At 32.9% G+C, this 18,397-nt stretch overlaps 1 protein-coding gene across 1 annotated transcript in view; it reads right to left on the reverse strand.

The window, feature by feature from the left end:
- Window positions 1–1,480: 1,480 nt before the first annotated feature.
- Window positions 1,481–18,397, reverse strand: part of CAPZA2 (capping actin protein of muscle Z-line subunit alpha 2) — a 56,611-nt gene continuing 39,694 nt past the window's right edge. Inside the window, exons 5-10 of the mRNA XM_029924573.1 lie at window positions 15,458–15,664; window positions 13,596–13,675; window positions 9,983–10,061; window positions 7,865–7,936; window positions 3,359–3,421; window positions 1,481–2,500 (exon numbers count right to left, since the gene is read on the reverse strand). Of these exons, the coding sequence (XP_029780433.1) occupies window positions 2,360–2,500; window positions 3,359–3,421; window positions 7,865–7,936; window positions 9,983–10,061; window positions 13,596–13,675; window positions 15,458–15,664 (642 nt within the window). The 3' untranslated portion in view covers window positions 1,481–2,359. The remainder of the gene's footprint in view (window positions 2,501–3,358; window positions 3,422–7,864; window positions 7,937–9,982; window positions 10,062–13,595; window positions 13,676–15,457; window positions 15,665–18,397) is intronic.

Below are 18,397 nucleotides of genomic sequence, written 5' to 3' on the forward strand. Positions count from 1 at the left end.
GACTTTGAGTAGATAATGAAAGAAAATGCAAAATGCTTATTGATTTATGATGTGGTTTCATCTTAGCTTGGGCAAAGCATGCAGTATTTAATACATAGTAGCAGAATATTTACTATTGAAGCTTGAAAAGATGTGAGTTCATTGTGTGCAATCTTTAATTTATGCATGTGAGAGGGTTTTCGTTTTTTTTAACATTTTTACATTGTAGTACTTGTTTTGCTTGTTGGGAGTGTTTGCTTAATACATTCCGTCAAGGACAGAACTTACATGCTGGTTTTTTTCCCCTAGGGAGTGTGTCTTAGGTTTTTCCCTTATTATTTTCTTTTTTTTTTTTTCCCCTCTTCCTTTTTTGGTGGTGGGGGTGGTTATGTTTAAATGAAGTGCTTTTACAGCACCAAAGACTTAATCATCCATTTCCTATATAAAAGGTAGCTACTTTTTTGCATGGACCTCAAGTATACTGTAGTATAGAGGTGGAATTTAAGGAAAGGTACTAAGCAGGCTGTGTTTTAGCTTATAGGCAAGTAATAAGTTGTATCATGTATCTTGAATGTATCATAGATGAGCTGCTATATAACGATCACCACTTCAGATAGCTGTTAAATTAGGTGATTAACTAGTTGGTTCTTAACCCTCTAATTTCTGTATAAGTCTAATTACATGAAATAGAAGTGGGGGTTTTGATTTTTTACTTTGCTTTTCTGTTTGGAGTGTCATTGTAACTACTGTATTGTAAATGACGGAAAATAATTGCATATGTTAAAAAAAGTGACTGACCTTCAGGGGATACAAACCCATGATAGTCTGTCATGACTGAGCTAGCCAATTAAAGATTCATCTAGTACATAGTTCAGAATTATCATAAGACTTTTGAAAATGTCTTTTTAAAAAGGGAAGAGACACTTAACATTGCTAATTCGTTTTCTTCAGAAATCCCAATATGGCAAGTCTTCTATTTTTAAAATTAGAGAAAACAATTTAACCCAAACCATCAAATTCATATTAAATTCTTAATGTTTTCAATGCCCAACCCCAATTTTTAAAAATAAATAACATGCTTTCACTGAGAAATTTTTAAATTCTATACAATTCAAGCTAATGAAATATTTTATTGTACATAGTAAAAGTGGTGTTTTTAAAAAAAAAACACTTCCAGGCCCGGACATCTGCAGGAGTATGTGAGGAAGGGATTCCACTGGAGTATAAGCAATACTCGACCGAATGAAACCACAAATCCACCCCACTCTCTACAGTAAATGCTAACATTCACCACAGGGTTGAAAGCCTGTAGCATCAGTAAATGTATATTTTAAAATATTACAAACATGCTTATGATGCATAGGAAGACGGAAAAATTTAGACTGTAATGCACACCATATGTACTCCCAGCTTTTCTGATTTACAACAGGTTAAGAAATCACAATATCCAAAGTATTTTAAAATAGTATGTAACTCACTGATAAGTGATATTCTACTCAAATAAATAGGAAAATTTTCATTTTAATGTCACATTGAATTTCAGTACTTTTCAATCCAAGAAAAAAAAAATAAACTGAGACATGGTCATGAGTTCAGGATTATATATATTACAATTTGCCTTGTTATAATACATTTGTGGCTTTATGATAAAAATAACTCAAGGACATATGGAATTCAAGCTAATTTGCGTAACTGTCACAAGAAAAGAAGCATTAAATGCATTTCTGAAATAAGTATTTTCATTTAATTTCAGAATCTCAAAACAGCATTAGACGTTGGCCTTGTTTAAAAAAAGTTTAGTTAAACACTAAGCTAGCTAAATAACCTTCTTGAAAGGTTCACACACAATTGATATAGAAAATGCTTTCCCTCTAATCTCGATCTTACATAAATGGAAGAAGTGAGGGGAAAAAGGTAGACAATTTCTTTAGCAGCATATATGGCTAAATCCATCAACCACCTTAAACTAGAATGTCCATTATTGACCCCATTAAAAAGAACTGGGCAAATATCAAAAGTCACCCACTTCATAAACCAAAAGACAACAATTTTAGGGTTACGATAAGTAAAATATTTTTGAAAACTTCAAAAACTTTTAACATTAAACTAGAGGAATCATCTCTTAATTGTAAGAAAGATAGGTATAACAGAAAGTAAGACATTTTAAACTTAACTGATTTTCAATCCTCTTTGAACAAAAGAAATGAAAAATAATGGTTGATTAGCTAAGCTTTGTGCTCTAACTAAACTAATTAATTACAGTGATTTTTAAATGGCAACAGCCCATCTGACTGGGTGGCTTGACAGTTCTGAATACTTTTGCAATGATTTTTTTTAAAACGCAAAGACACTAAAATGATCCGGTCATGCAATGTTCATCTTATGCATTCTGCATCTCTTTGCCAATCTTGTAGCTAAGGATCTTGTTCCAATCAATCTTAGTGCGTGTAACTGGCAACTGTCGACGTAAGGCTTTGAAAGTAGTGTCCGACATTGTCTGATAATTCTCACTGATGGCGGTCTATGAAAAATAGTAGGTAAAAGTTTAAAGAAATAAAAGGAACAGAACAATTTGTAAAACACACAGATGTTTTAGGAAAAACCTTTATTTAAGCAGTCTCTTTCATTGATTTTAAAAAGTAGAAAAATAAACTAAAATTAAAACACCAACGTGGTTTTAAATGCTATTACAAAGCAGCTAAAAGAAAAAGCTTACATTATTTTTTTTTTCTAAGTAAGCTCTAAACCCAGTAAGGAGTTTGAACTCACAACTCTTGGGATCAAGAGTCATATGCTTTACTGACTTAGCCAGCCGGGTGCCCCTAAAAGAAAAAGCCTGTAATCACTTTGAATAATTAAATTTAAAGAAATGAACTTGCAAATTATTTCATATTTGTGTGTGCTCATTTTGGATCCATTTTACTATTTTACTCAGAACAATTTTATAAGTTACTGTTTGCAAGGAGTAGAGAAATGTGGCCAATCCACAAATTAAATGCATAAGTTCAAGAGTATAGTTTAGAAGCAGATAAGTAATGTAAAAAGTAGAGTATAAAATGAAGAGCTAAGCAAATCACACATAATCCAAATGCTTTGGGAAATACTGCATAAATTAAAATTTTCTATCAGAAATCCATTTAAAATCTTGACATACTGTGACCAATACTCAGGAATTATAGTTGGCTAAAACAGTTTTGGGTATATTTTTTAAGTTTGACACTGAAATAAAAGAAAAAAAAAACAATAAAAAACCCCAAACTGTATTTTATTTTAGTGAAACAATGAAAAAAGTCAGGCTTATTACTGAAATTAAAATTAAAACTTCAGTGCCATAATTTATAAGCAAATATAAATCACATAATATTTTTGAAAATCATACCTGGTACTCATTTTCTGCAGCTTCTACAATCTTTATAAATTCTTTTGCTGTCTGCACCTCATTCTGAATGAAAAACAAAACCAAAGCAAAGAGTAATTTAAAACTACATTTAAGTTTTCCAATTTTTTTTGAGTATAGTCAGCACACAACATTCCAGTAGTTTCACCCGTACAACTTAGTGATTTGACAAGTTTACACATTATGCTGTGCTCACAAGTGTAGTCACCATCTGTCACCATACAATACTATTATAGTATTTTCGACTATACTTCTTATTCTGTGCCTTTTATTCCCATGACTTCATTCTGTAACCAGAAGCCTGCATTTCCTGCTCCTCTTCACCATTTTGCCCATCTCTCACCTCCACTCTCTCTGGCAACCATCAGTTTGTTCTCTGTATTTATATCTGCTTTTCTTTTTTTTTTCATTTTGTTGTTTTTGTTATTGTTTTCTTGTTTTAGATTCCACATGAGTGAAATCCTCTGGTATTCGGCTATCTCAATCGGACTTATTTCACTTAGAATATCCTGCAGGTCCATCCCTGTTGTTGCAAACAGCACGATCTTCTCCTTTTTAATGGCTGCATAATATTCCACTGTACGTGTGTAAAAGTGCATATACACACCCCCCCCACATTTCCTTATCCATTCGTCTATTGATGGATACTTAGGTTGCTTCTAAAACTTGTAAATAAGATTGCAATAAACATAAGGGGTGCTTTTATCTTTTCCAATTAGTGTTTTCACTTTCTTTGGGTAAATATCCATTAGTGGCATTATTAAATCATATGGTATTTCTGTTTTTAATTTTTTGAGGGACCTCCATAGTGTTTTAGTGGCTAACTAGTTTGCATTCCCACCAACAGTGCATGAGGGTTCCTTTTCCTCTATATGCTTATCAACACTTATTATTTCTTGTCTTTTTGATTTTAGCCTTTCTGATAGGTATAAGGTGATATCTCATTCTGGTTTTGATTTACATTTCCTGATGATTAATGATGTTGAACATCTCTTCATGTGTCCATTGGCCATCTGTATGTCTTCTTTGGAAAATGTCTATTCAGGTCCTCTGCCCATATTTCCCCCCTGCCCATTTTTAATCAGACTGGTTTTTTTTGGGTGTTGAATTGTTTATGTTCTTTATATATTTTGGACATTAACCCCTTATCAGATGTATCACTTGCAAATGTCTTCTGCCATTCAGTAGCTTCCCTTTCTGAATTGTTGACAGTTTCCTTCACTGCGCAAAAGCTTTTTCTTTGATGCAGCCCCAGTTGTTTATTTTTGCTTTTGTTCCCATGCCTGAGGGAGACATACTTTGAAAAATGATCCTAATGCAAGGTCAAAAAAAATCACTGCTTGTGTTCTCTTCTAGGATTTTGATGGTTTCAGGTTTCACATTTAGGTTTTTAATCCATTTTGAGTTGGTGTATTATTTTTAAATAAGTGTGTCAATATATGTATGGTTAACGATTTACTGCAACTTAATAAGTAACAGATGGAAATTATGGCAAAGGGAAAAGACTAGAAGATCAGTTATCCTAAGTCTAAGGGGAACAACGCAAAAATATTTTAACAGTCTACAGAATGAGCTAGGTTTCACTGCTTAAGGAAAATTAAGCCTTAATAATACATACTGACAGTGCCTGGGTGGCTCATTCAATTAAGTGTCCGACTTTGGCCCTCGTCATGAACTCACAGTTTGTGAGTCTGAGGCCCATGCTGGGCTCTGTGCTGACAGCTCAGAGCCTGGGGCCTGCTTTGGATTCTGTGTCTCCCTCTCTCTCTGCCCCTGCCCCACTCATGCTCTGTGTTTCTCTCTCTCTCAAAAATAAAAATAAACACTAAAACAATTTTTTTTAATACATACTGATGAAAACTTCAATTATTAACACTTAACATGAATTTGACAATCTTTATAGGTATGTAGTTAGTCACAAGTTTCTAAGTAATGACTAAATATTATTAAATATGTACTGAACAATATTTACCACCATAATAATACATTTTAAAAATATTAGGAAAAGTCTATTTTAAAGTTTAAAGTTAAGGGGCACATGGGTGGCTCTGTCAGTTGGGCGTCTGACTTCAGCTCAGGTCATGATTTTGTGGTTCGTGGGTTCAGACCCCGCACTGGGCTTCATGCTAGCAGCACAGGGCCTGCTTAGGGTTCTCTCTCCCACCCCCTCTCGCTTTGCCCCTCCCCCACTCCCTCTCAAAGTAAACTTTTAGAAATAAAGTTTAATGTGACTTTACTGTAGTGTTTAAATATGTTCTGGAATATATCGGGTTTTTTTTTGCTTTTTCCTAATAGTAAAAAAGTTAATGGAAATTTAGATGTTTTCATATATCAACATTAATGTAAGATTCTTCAATATCTTACTTTATGTATTGTATGTATTTACATATATATATTTCCAGAACCGTGCATTTTTTTCTACCCAAAAGCAGTAAAAATAGAAGGAAAATCCTGTGTAATGTAATGTGAAAACTACATTTCTAAAGAGCAGCACAAAAGGCATATAAGTCAAGTTTAATTACTATGACCATCTCTCACAACTCCACAGTCTATAATTTTGTAGACAGCTGTCTCTTAGGAAGAATCTTTGCTCAGTGTCAAACTCCCTAAAGAAGAGAGCACCAAGTACCCTGTTAAGCAAATAATGTTATATGTATGCATGTAATACAGAACACCACCCAATACAATGTCTCACAGAAAAACAGATATTAGTTTGGTTTCCTGGTAAATTTTGCAAGTAGAGTACCCTTTAGCAAAAAGGCAGAAATCACCTAAGTGCTAAATGAAACATTTTTTAAAATACCAGCTCTCTTCCCTTCTCAGGTAGCATCTGGCCTTATACATTCACACATTTCTTAACGTTGAATCACTTTCTTATATTTAAATTAGCTTTTCTTATTTTAGGTTAGCTAATTTTGTGTATAAGTAGTTGATGTTTATCATATATTGGTACTTTTCGGGGTACAACACAAGCGTATATGGGAAAACGTAAAACGTGATTGTTAGTGTTGTTATTAACATCACTGGGCAAAAAAAAAATCCACAAATAAATAACTGCATATGTAATGGAAAGAATGTATGAGAAAACTATGTGGGGAAATAAAACCAAGTTGAAAGTTTCTTGAATTTGAAAGCTGAACTTGAGAAAAACTTCATTAAATCATAATCCAGATACAGGGGGCGAAACAGAGTTTAAAAGTTAAGTACAGAATCACAGACCTAAATTTAAGAGGTAAAACTATAAAATTCTTAGAGAAAAATAGTGCAGTAAATCTTCATGACCTTAGGCAATGGTTTTTATTAATATACCAAAAGTATAAGTAACAAGAACAAAAAAACAAATTTGACTACAACCAAACTAAAATCCTTTGTTCTGCAAATGATATCAAGATACATGGAAGAGCAGAAAATATTGGCAAATCCTCTATCTGATACAGGACTCATATCCAGAATATATAAGCAACAATCACAACTCAACAATAAAAACATAAATAAACAATTAAGAAATAGACAAAGGATCTGAATAGACATTTTCCCAAAGAAGGCATATAAATAACCAATAACACATGAAAAGATGCTCAATATCATTTTCCACTAAGAAAATGTAAATAAAAACCAGCATAATATTCATTATTCATCTATCATCTGAATTCAAGATTCATTCATATCAACTAGGATTGTTATAATCAAAATGTCAGCCATAAGTTTTGGTGAAGACGTGGAGAAACTGGAGCCCTCAACTGATGGAAATGTAAAATGGTGAAGCCAATTTGGAAAACGTCTGGCAAAAGTTTTTCAAAACGTTAAACACAGAATTCCCATACCAGCAATTCCACTATCACCAAAGGAAAAAAAGAGTACACAAAAGTTCACAGCAGCAAAAAGTAAAAAGCAACACAAATGTCCATCCAACTGGTAAACTGATAAATGCAATGTGGTATATGGAATATTATTTGTGAACAGAAAAGAATTTAGTACTGATACATGCTCCAACATGGATAAACATTAAAAACATTACAGTAAGTGAAAAAAGTCACGAAAGATCACATATTGTAGGATCCCATTTAAATGAAATGTCCAGAATAAGCAAACCCACAGAGTTAGAAATAAATTCACAGTTATCTAGGGCTAAGAGGGGTTTGAGGAAAGGGCTGGGGGATTGGGAATGACTGCTAATGGGTAAAGGGTTTTTGGAAGACAAAAAAGGGCTAAATTAGATTGTGGTGATCATTGTACAATCTTGTTAATATACTAAAATACAAGGAATCTTATACTTTAAATGGGTGAACTGAATGGTATGTGAATTATTAATCAATAAAGCTGCTAAAAAAGCAAGGTACAGACTTCTAGTTAACTTACCATCTTTAAACTACCTAAAAACACTTTAATCAGAAACAGAGATGTTACTTAAAATATTAATTCCAAAACTATTCTTGCTTTATAGAAGCATTAGGTTGTTGAAATTTTATTTTGGAATTAATTACTTACAGACACTGTTAGGGAATCTTGTATATCTTTATGACTCACTAACTGAACATTACCATCTTCATAATAATGAACCTATTAGAAAAAGAAATTATAGAGACCACATTATAGGAAACATCAAGATCTTCACAGCTTCAACAATCACATCAGTGCATATGACTATCAATTTCTATTTTAATCCCAGACTTCTCTGCTGAGCTCCTGACCTTTCAAACTCCAGTGAAACTTTCTGTTCTCAGTCTAGGGAGGAAACAAATTTGCAGTTCTTGTATTTACTCAGGCAAGCCCTCCACTGATCTGACTGCTGGAGATTTTTACCTCATAGATATTCTACTGATACCTAAACTCTAAACGTCCAAACTTGAGCCCATGTAGCCCTGCCTGATGTCACTCCTCTTTTGTGCATTTTCACCATTCATTTAATTCCTCGAATTCAGACATGAATTTATTCAATAAACACTGAGTGATTACTATATATGCCCGCTATTACTGAAGGTTCTAGGGATGCACAACTAATTTTAAGAAAGAAAGTTCCTGGCCTTATATTTCAACACAACACAGTTAAGAGTTATGTTCAAAGTTTTGAGACTCTCTCTGAGATTTAAAGGATTTCAGAAAAGAGGTAACAATACTTGCAGTTAGCAATAGGAGGATGACAACAATTAAACCAGAGAAGATAAGGAAACTGAACTTAGAGAACAGCGTACCTTAGAAATAGAGGTACTTATAGCTAGAATGTGTGTGAGATGTGAGAGGGAAAAGAGTGGCTGGAGAAATAAACAGGTTCAGACAAGTCAGCTTTGGGCCTTGTATGCCATGCAAATATGTCTGGACTATCGAGTAGGTGACAGTGGTCTTACCTAAGAAAGTAATATATCTAGATTTAAATTTTTAAAAAATATCTTTGTGATGATGGCAATGTGAAAAATAGATTAGGGGATGGCAAAGGATCCAGTAATTCAACAAAATAACAATTCTATGCTAGGCATCATGCTAACTGATGAAAACAGAACCCAGATAATTCCAGGTCTCAACCAGCTTTGGCTCAACAGAAGATTTATTTTAGAAATTGCAGGTGAAAGCTACTGAGACCTACCTGAAGCCTCACTGGTCATCATTCCTCAAGCATTTCATGTCCGGCTCTGTTCTAACCATTTTGCCTATATCAACTAATCTTCAGACAATCATCTGAAATTTCTATTGCTGTTTTCATTTTTTGACTCATGAGGAAATAAGCAAAAACAGCTAAATAAATGACTTCCTATTGTCATATAACTAAGCAGACAGAGCTGGGATTCAAACTCAGGCAGTCTGCTTTCAAAATCCATACTCTTAACCTCTATTCTCTAGCCCCTAATGGTCAGTTATACTGAGACACAAAAGCAGTAGGATAAAGATTAGAAATGTATAGTGGAGTCAGGTGATTTAACAGCAGTATCTGATTCATCTTTATTCCTTTATAGCTTTTAGCACAATACCTTTCATGATAGTTAACAAATGTATTGAATAAATCAGTGAACCAAGACAGAAAAAGATTGTTCAGTCTTTTCCTTTAACTTGTTTAGTATTTATATTCAAATACATGGTTTTAGTTATTAAATGTTCTTCTATATAAACATTTGAGCTTACATTAAAAGTCAAAGAATTCAATTATGATGGATTTCTTATAAAAAACCAAATAGAAGTACAAAAGATACTTAAAGGATATATGTCATATGTACATATATTAGTATATACATATAATAAAAGGTATTTATAATCTAATACACATATGTATACTAATATTAAACTTTACCCAATTCCACCTAATTCAGAAGACAGAATAGTACAACTCAAACTCAGAGGATGCTTGGATGAACAAACTGTATGACGAGCAGACCAAATGGTAGCATCTAATTTTAGCTGTGTTTTTAGAATCTGTAAGCTATCCGTGCAGATTTTTATGACTGCAAGGTTATTTGAAAGATAAAATCAGCACTACTTGTTTTTCCCATTACCTCAAAACAAAGACCTGGGAAAGAAATGGTGATTGAGTACTAAGAAAATGTAAACTTATGAATTAGTTGTTTCTCTGTTCAGAATCATTTAGAGATCAGTAAACAAATACTTTTTATTTCATACCTGAATTTTCAAGATGCCAACCACTTGAGTGGTTGAAGGAGTGATTGTAAACTTCCATTCTGACCTCCAACGACCATTCCTTAAAAATAAAAACAGCAGCTGTAAATAAGGTAGGGAAAATAATTTGAATAAATTTTTAAGTTCCAGATTTAAATTCAGTGCTACAGTATGCGAGTATGTGGGAAGGATGCTGGATATTCATTTTTTAATCACTGAAATACTTAAAAGAATCAAAGAGTTAAGTTCAGTTATGAGCTACATTTAATCTTCATCCTATTGATTAAAAAAGGACCTATATAATGGATGCAACTAAAGAATTCTAAGGCTAAGGCTTAAAATACAGTTTAAAACTAAATCAAATAAGCTACTTTTGGAGAAAATTTTAAGCTACTTCTTCACAACTGACACATTTGTGCTTTAACAATAACCTGAGTAAATAGGTGAAGGGGAGTAGGAGATAGTCTTCCGTTATGAAATTAGTAAGTCAAGAGGATAAAAAGCAACAGGGAATATAGTCAAAAGGATTGTAATAAGGGATGGTGACAGATGGCAGATTTACTTGTGAGCACAGCGTAACTATAAACTTGTCCAATCATTACACTGTATATCTGAAACTAATGTAACCTTGTATGTCAAGTATACTTCAATAAAAAATAAACTGAATAACTGTTAAGATCATCAGGGGCTTTCAAAAACACAGTCAATGCAGTTTGACATTCACTGAATGATACAAAGTACCAAATAATTATAAAAAGAATGGATAGAAATACAACATTTTAAGGTTCTGATATCTAGAAAGAGAAGGGTTTTATATAAGGAGTCAATTTTTTTTTCTCTTTTCCAGTTTTCAGATTAAATTTCCACGTAAAAGGTACCACCTCTTCTCACTTCTCAAAAACGAATTTTAGGGGGCACCTAGTGGCTCAGTTGTTGGAGCATCTGACTTTGGTGAGCCAAAGTTCGCAGTTCATGAGTTTGAGCCCCACGTCAGGCTCTGCTGTCAGTCTATCAGCACGGAGCCTGTTTTGGAAGCTATCTCTCTCTCTCTGCCCCTCCCCCGCTTGCATTCTCTCCAAAATAAATAAATATTAAAAAAAACTTTTGGCATACAAATTAACACATATTAATGTTAGGAAATTGTGACATTACTAACAAGCAACCAGTATATTGTTAACTCATTTTTGTCTCCCAGATAATGAATTTTATCCTGTTTTATTCTGCCTTTTCGTAGCAACTCTTCACACTACCTCTATTTGCTTTTTGCATGCTGAAGACATATTCTGAAATGCAAATTTATACCTGTTAGGTTTTTCTGAACAGTACCATGTATTTCTAAAATAGCCCCTGAGCTAATGGATTCACTATACTGGTTTTGCTATAAAATACTTCTGGGATCCTTGCAATATTCTTGCAATCTACCTAATTATGAAAACCTACAGGATAAGAGTACTCTCATACCTAAAGTTAACACCTAACATTTGAAAAGTACTATTATTAGACCAATGTTTATGATCTACAAAATAAGAGAATTTTATACCATGTCTTGATTTTGAAGGACATCTAAAATTATCCATAAGTAGCTCATTTGGAAAAAGAATGTAGATCTATTTATTTTATTTCATGATGCCAAAAGAAGTTACAGTATTCCTTTTATTTAGGTATTAGTACTAAGTACTAGTGAGTTGTAAGCACATACATTTCAGATTTATTATGATAATATGCATATACCAACACTGACTGCAAAAAGAAAAACAGAATTCCGAATCAGGTAACGGTAACTAACAATTTCAGAACTATTTCAAAAGATCCTTCCAAAGGCATCTACTTACTACCAACCATATAAGTAATGGTAAATGATGCTGAGTAGACAGTTCAGTACCCTTTTATCAATGGAGAACATACTTGAGATGTCCTAGATTTTATTTCTATTCTTCCTTTCTCTTCGAGTAACACGGTAATTAACAAATGTGTATTCATTCAACAAATATTTATTAAACTATTAAACATTAGGGAAATAGTAGAGACCAAGAAAAGAATGTAAAATCCAAGAAACATCCATGACTAGTACCTTTTGAGTTTTATTCCATCTGTATTTTAGGTGAACTGAAGTATATTTCTTTGTAACAAACTATTTAGATTTTACTGAGATTATTGTGATACGTCATGTTTAACACTTTGGAATGTCATTTAAAATTTATCTTTTCTAAAAAGTACAAGTAACTTAACTTCAATGATACAATGTTCGCATTTTTGTGAAGCAAATTGGAACAGAAAACTCAAGAACAAAATCATCTTCATTTTACATATGCTAAAGGTCAAATAAATTCTATTTTCAAAAACTGATTAGTAAATTCACTGCAACATCTCCAATACATTTTAAAGTAAAACTGAGTAATAAGAATTTTCCTTTACAATCTTAATAAGATTGATTTTAGGATATATATCTTGGCACAAATAGCATAAATTAATAGTGATGTTGTGAAGATTTATTTCTTTAGGATATTGGTAGGTTACTGCTACAAGTTTTTAGGCCTAAAATGGAGAAACTACAATTATATTCAGTCCACAAAAGTAACTCTGTACAACAGAATCTTTAGGGAACTGCAGCTTGTCATCAAGGTATATGTTTACAGATGGAATTGATTTTCCTTCAGTGATAATGGATCTGCATTCCTCCAAATGTTCTTGGTTAACCTTGTAACCTTGCACTTATTTCTAAGATGGTTAAATAGTGGAGCAATCTTGGGCCATGGACCAAATCAGTCCACAGGGGTTACTGATACCTCTTACTCTACTCTCAAGAGCACAACCAACCAACTTAGCAAATAAGTCAAATATTATGACTATACTTACTCTGATGATCTTAGCATGTATTAACGAAAAAGAGGGGTAAAGGTAAACATTTCACTCAATTCTGAATTTATGAAGTCTTGCAGAGCTTCAGAATTTTATTAAAAGAGGTATCTCAGAAATTGTTTGTCCAAAAAATAAAAAAGCCCAACAACATGTCAAAGGTCCAAGACTAATAGGGAAAGTCAGTGCTTTAGGGGACTGGACTTTTATAAGGAATAATCAAATAATTATACCTTAAATAAAATGAAATTATGATTATAATCTGCCTCACTGTATAAAACATGTCATTACTTCCTTACATTTGCCAACCAAGCACTAAGCCATCTACATGAAAACATCTACTTCAGAGCCCCAAGTTCACCAGAAAAATCATTGTTCTTTCCTTTATAATCAACTCAGTCCTCTTCTCCCATAGAAGTCTTACTCAGGAACAGTCCCTTCTCAGAATAAGCATATGGGCTTGCCAACTGGTCTGCTTGCAGGCACAAATGTTCCCTTAGGATGCTGCGTGCAAGGCTCTAAAAACACTCGATGCAATCCCACGCTCTTTTCACAGAGTGTCAATGGATCTACTGCTACCTTTAAATAAGTATGCTGATTATGGAGCAGATACCTTTCTTATATCAAAAGGCTGAAGCTTTACGTTTAGATTGCACTTAGTCGATTATAAACAAATACAGTATAGGTCCAACCAATAAGCAAGAATCACAAAGGATATAAGCAATGTCAAAATTCCCCAAAATACAAAATTGTCACTTACCAAAAGTTTTTTGCTTGGAACTGATGGCTTTCTATGCATGCAATAATGGTTTGCTGTCCATCTATTTTTTTACCATACACCTTGATGGCAAAAAAAACAGAGAAGAGTGAATTCAGGGCCACAGAATGTTCAATTTTAAACATCTATAAAAAAAATTGTGTATTGCTTTGACAGGAACATATAAAAGAATACCAAGTAGGTTATCACTGCAATATAGTAGCTAGAAAAACAAGTACTCTAACATATACACCTATCATCACAAATTTTAGTGAATCATGAGAGAACTCAAAATTTATTTATTTATTTATTTACTTTAAATGTTTATTTATTCTGAGACAGAGTGCAAGTGAGGGAGAGGCAGAGGGAGGGGGACAGAGGATCTGAAGTGGGCTCTGCATCAACAGCAGTGAGCCTGATGTGGGACTTGAATTCTTGAATCATGAGATCATGACCTGAGCTGAAGCTGGATCTTCAACTGAGCCACCCCAGGTGTCCCAGAGCTCAAAATTTATGAAACAAAACTCATTATTATATTCTAAAATATTCACAAACATCCCAGACATACCAAACTTTTCATTCCAAAAACAGGTATCACGAGAACAGTTTATTTTAAACATACAGATAACAATTTGGCTATTTACACACACATATTGGACCTACATTGTGATTAACATCTTTGTTTCCTTTACGATCTTGGGGTTGCCATTTCCTTAGTCATTTTACAAAGTATTAGGATAGAGCTGAGAAAGTTAATATACATATAGATGAGAAAGGTCATTAATAGAATAACTGTGATAATATGATGATGTTATTTCATCTCTTGCTTATTGCTTTAAAAGTAATGGATATTTTGTGTCTTTCAATCCTCCTGAAACAAATAAGACTCTCATACTCAACCTAACTACTTATTCTTGAATTATTCTTCCAAAATAATCCTAATCAACAAAGTTATAAGTCAAAGAATTTGTGAAGTATTTTTGGTTATGTTGCAATTTTCCCTCAAATAATTACTGAGAGCTAGATACTTAAGGAGACCATATGAATTTGTCCTACCCAGAAAACTTCTGAGAGTGAAATGAGTGAAATGAGATACTCTGGCAATATTAATAATCATGTTGGGAAAGCAAGTATAAAAAAGGATGTATGGTAACCTTAGGTTCCAGAGGTAGGCAGAGGCCAGGTCCATAGGGCCACAAAAGCTTGGACTCTGTTCAGAAGCCTGGATTCTATCCTAAGTGTAATGGAAAAACCTTTGAATGATTTCAAGCATGGGATTTCCATGATCTGATCTGAATTTCAAAAGATCACTCAGGCTACGGAAAGGATCAAAGAAACGCAAACTGACTGGACATAAAAAGACTATTTGGATACAATCTTATGAGAAAAAGAAAAGAAAAAGCGTTCTTAGATACTATCATAGTTTATCCTGCAAATATAAAAATATGTTAAACCTATGAAAGAAAACATTAAAAAATACTTTATGATAAAACATGCAAGGACATGACTCCACTTTTGAATAATTTAATTTGTTCAAGAGCTCATAACTTAATGAAAAAAGTTTGATCTAAACTTAATGAGATGAGTTGTGAACATGAGATTAAAGAATCTTATCAAGGTCTAATCAATGCAGGACAATTCTTATGTGGATTTAATTCAAGGTACAACCATTTCCCCATTTTAGACAATCATAAGATATTTACTATTTAAAGTTTCTTGAAAAAATATTCTTAGAAATATTTACTTGAGGAATAAAATGGCAAGTTATAAAATATCAGTTCTGCAGATTATAGATTTCAGGAGATCATAAAAACACTGTCATATTTACATAAGACAGAAGAAAAATATGCCTATTGATGACTTACAGTGCACACCCCATTTGGATAATGTTCTTTTACATAAGCTCGCAGAGCAGTTTCTACTGAAGTTCTCCATGATTCAACTGCATTTTCTGCTTCATAAGGTCTTGGATCAGTTGCTTCCTTTCTTAAGTGATCAAATTTGAAACAGATTCTGTTTTTGGGATCCAAAAACTTTCCATTTCCCAAGTCGCCATGTTCTGTTATCAATACCTTCAATGATGCAATCAATTTTGAAAAAAAAATATTTAAAATAGCATTTAAGTACTGATATCCATTAATATACATTCACTTAAACTTTGTCCTTACCATGGTAAACTAATTCTTCTCCAAGCAACTGGTTTAACTATATGGCACAACTACAGTAATTCAAATGAGACTATTCTCATTCAGCTTAGATTAGTGGATTTGACTTTCTCCCAGTATAACTTCTGGCTACCTGGTGAAAATAATGCATCTTTTAATATGCTGGAGTTTTTTTTTCTTGTGAACTATAAAGTTTACTATTTCTGTAGTCAGTTTCCAGCCCTCAAAACTAAGAAAATGGTAATAACCTCCAATGAGAATGGTTACAAGAATAGCTTTAACGCAGGCAGAATACTCTTAAGTGTGCCCTGTATTGCTCCTGGGCCCCAAATCTCTACTGTGAAGGACCTGTTTTTATAATCTATTCGTTGAGAGCTGTTTTCAACTGACTTCCAAATTTTTAAGCATGTAATTTATTCATTTATGTACATTTAAACTGTACGTGCATAAATCTGATATTCTGCACTTTAAGTTTCCCTCTTTTTCTTCCCTCCCACCTCTCCCAACCTTTGATTCCTTACCTATGTCAGGACTTCCCTCTCCCTCGGATACAAATCATGTAAACTCTGGATGTATCATTCTAAACTTTTTTTCAGTCATATAATTCTACATAGATAAATAAATACACACCTATTTATACATATATACACAGAGGGGCAGGGGGGTCACTGTTTCACAAGAATGGAATGAAACTGCACGTGCACACACACACATTTGTCTGCATCTGACTTTTTTCAATATCTACCTTATACTTCTAGAAATCCTTCAAAGTCAACTGGCAAACTTATCATTCTTTCTAATGGTTGAATAAATGTCCCATAATGTACATATAACATAATTTATTCTGCCATTCTTTTATTGATAGACCATCTCTTTATTTTCTGGCTGTTTTTCTTTTTGGGGGGAGGAAAGATACATTTATATGTTGAAGTATTTTTGTACATAAATTTTAACATACTAATGTTTTTATTTCCATTAAATGCTTCCACATCTCTTAAATAGATTCCAGTGGGGACAGTAGGTAAAGAGGCTATAGGTTTTTAATTCTTAATACACTTCCAAAAAATGGCTGTGACAATTCACATTTTTATGAACAGCATATAAGACACACTTCCTTTCACATCACCACCATCAATAGGCATACAATTTTTTCTTCAGTCTAACAAGTATAAAATATCTCAATACTTTAATTATATTTCTCTGACTACTGACAGATATAAATTCCTTTCCTGTGTGGGCCATTTGCTTTCCTGTGAGCAAATATTCTTTAACATTTTTCATCTGAGTTGTTTTTTGTCTTATAAATTTATCAATCCTTTAAGGTATCTGTTTCATATGGTTAAAATAATTATTAAGTAGCAAAATGTCTATCTTTTCTTCTATAGTTTCTGGGTTTCCAGACTTAAATTTAAGACAGTCCCCCCTGCCTTAATATTGTACAAGTAGACTCATTTCTCTTAAAATTTTAATAATTTTACAAACTTCTAATCTACCTGAAATTTATTTCTGTATATTGTGAGACAGTGGTTCAACTTAACTTTCTTGACAGAAATCATATTTACTTTATGTCTATCTAAATTATGATCTTGTCATACAAAAAAATTTTCATATATTCTGGTACTAAATTCTGGTTCTATAGGCTGCTGTATTGATCTGTTTATCTACTTCATACAATACCATTCTGATTAGACTTTACATTGGTTATAAAGCATCTTCTGGTACCTAGTAAAAGAATTCTCTTACCCATTCTTACTGTTCTTACATTTTTCTTGTTTTTCTTTTCCAAGCATGTTTTTTTCACATAAATCATGAACATTTTGACCAATTAAGACAACTATTAGGATTCTAATCAAATTGCATTAAATCCATATTTTAACTTTATATTTCAAAATGGAATGTGGTGTTGCCTTCCCATTGTTCACATCCCGTTTTGTATTTCAAGAAGATAACCATGGTTGTCTTCACACTCTTTTGCCTGTCATGTTAAAATTATTCCTAGGTTAATGTATAGTTTATTTAAAATGGAATTCTCCCCCTCCAACCACTTCTACTATAAAGTACTTATTTGGCACAATAGAGAACAGCTAATGAGTTTTATACACTTACCTTAAATTCGGCCATCTCACAACATTTTTTTTAAATCTAGTAGTTTCTTTTGATTGGGAAGTTATTATATAAATTATGTCACCTAAGAGGGTTTTTTTTTCCTTCATAAAGCTTTAAAAGTTCTCATTCTCCTGCCTTATTTGCTATACCTCCATTTATGTTAGATAATAGCAATAAGCAGACAAATCTGGCAAACTATTTTAACTATAATTATTTTAGTGTTTATAGTCTATGATACTGCGATTTTTGTTAAACAGTCTACTTTATTTAAGAGGTTTTCTTAGGATTTTTGTAATGAGAACTAGCTGCTGGATTTTTCAAATTCCTTTTCACTGTCTAGTGATACATCATAAAGTTTTTCCCTTTGATTTGCTTAATAGAGAAGACGATTGACATAGAACCACTTATGCATTTTTGTAATAAATTCTATATGGTCTTCATACGTCATTATTTTTTTTTAATATTTTATTGTCAAGTTGTTTTCCATACAACACCCAGTGCTCTTCCCCATAAGTGCCCTCCACCATCACCACC

The sequence above is a fragment of the Suricata suricatta genome, chromosome 2 (genome assembly GCF_006229205.1).
Source record: "Suricata suricatta isolate VVHF042 chromosome 2, meerkat_22Aug2017_6uvM2_HiC, whole genome shotgun sequence".
In the NCBI taxonomy this organism is placed as follows: domain Eukaryota; kingdom Metazoa; phylum Chordata; class Mammalia; order Carnivora; family Herpestidae; genus Suricata; species Suricata suricatta.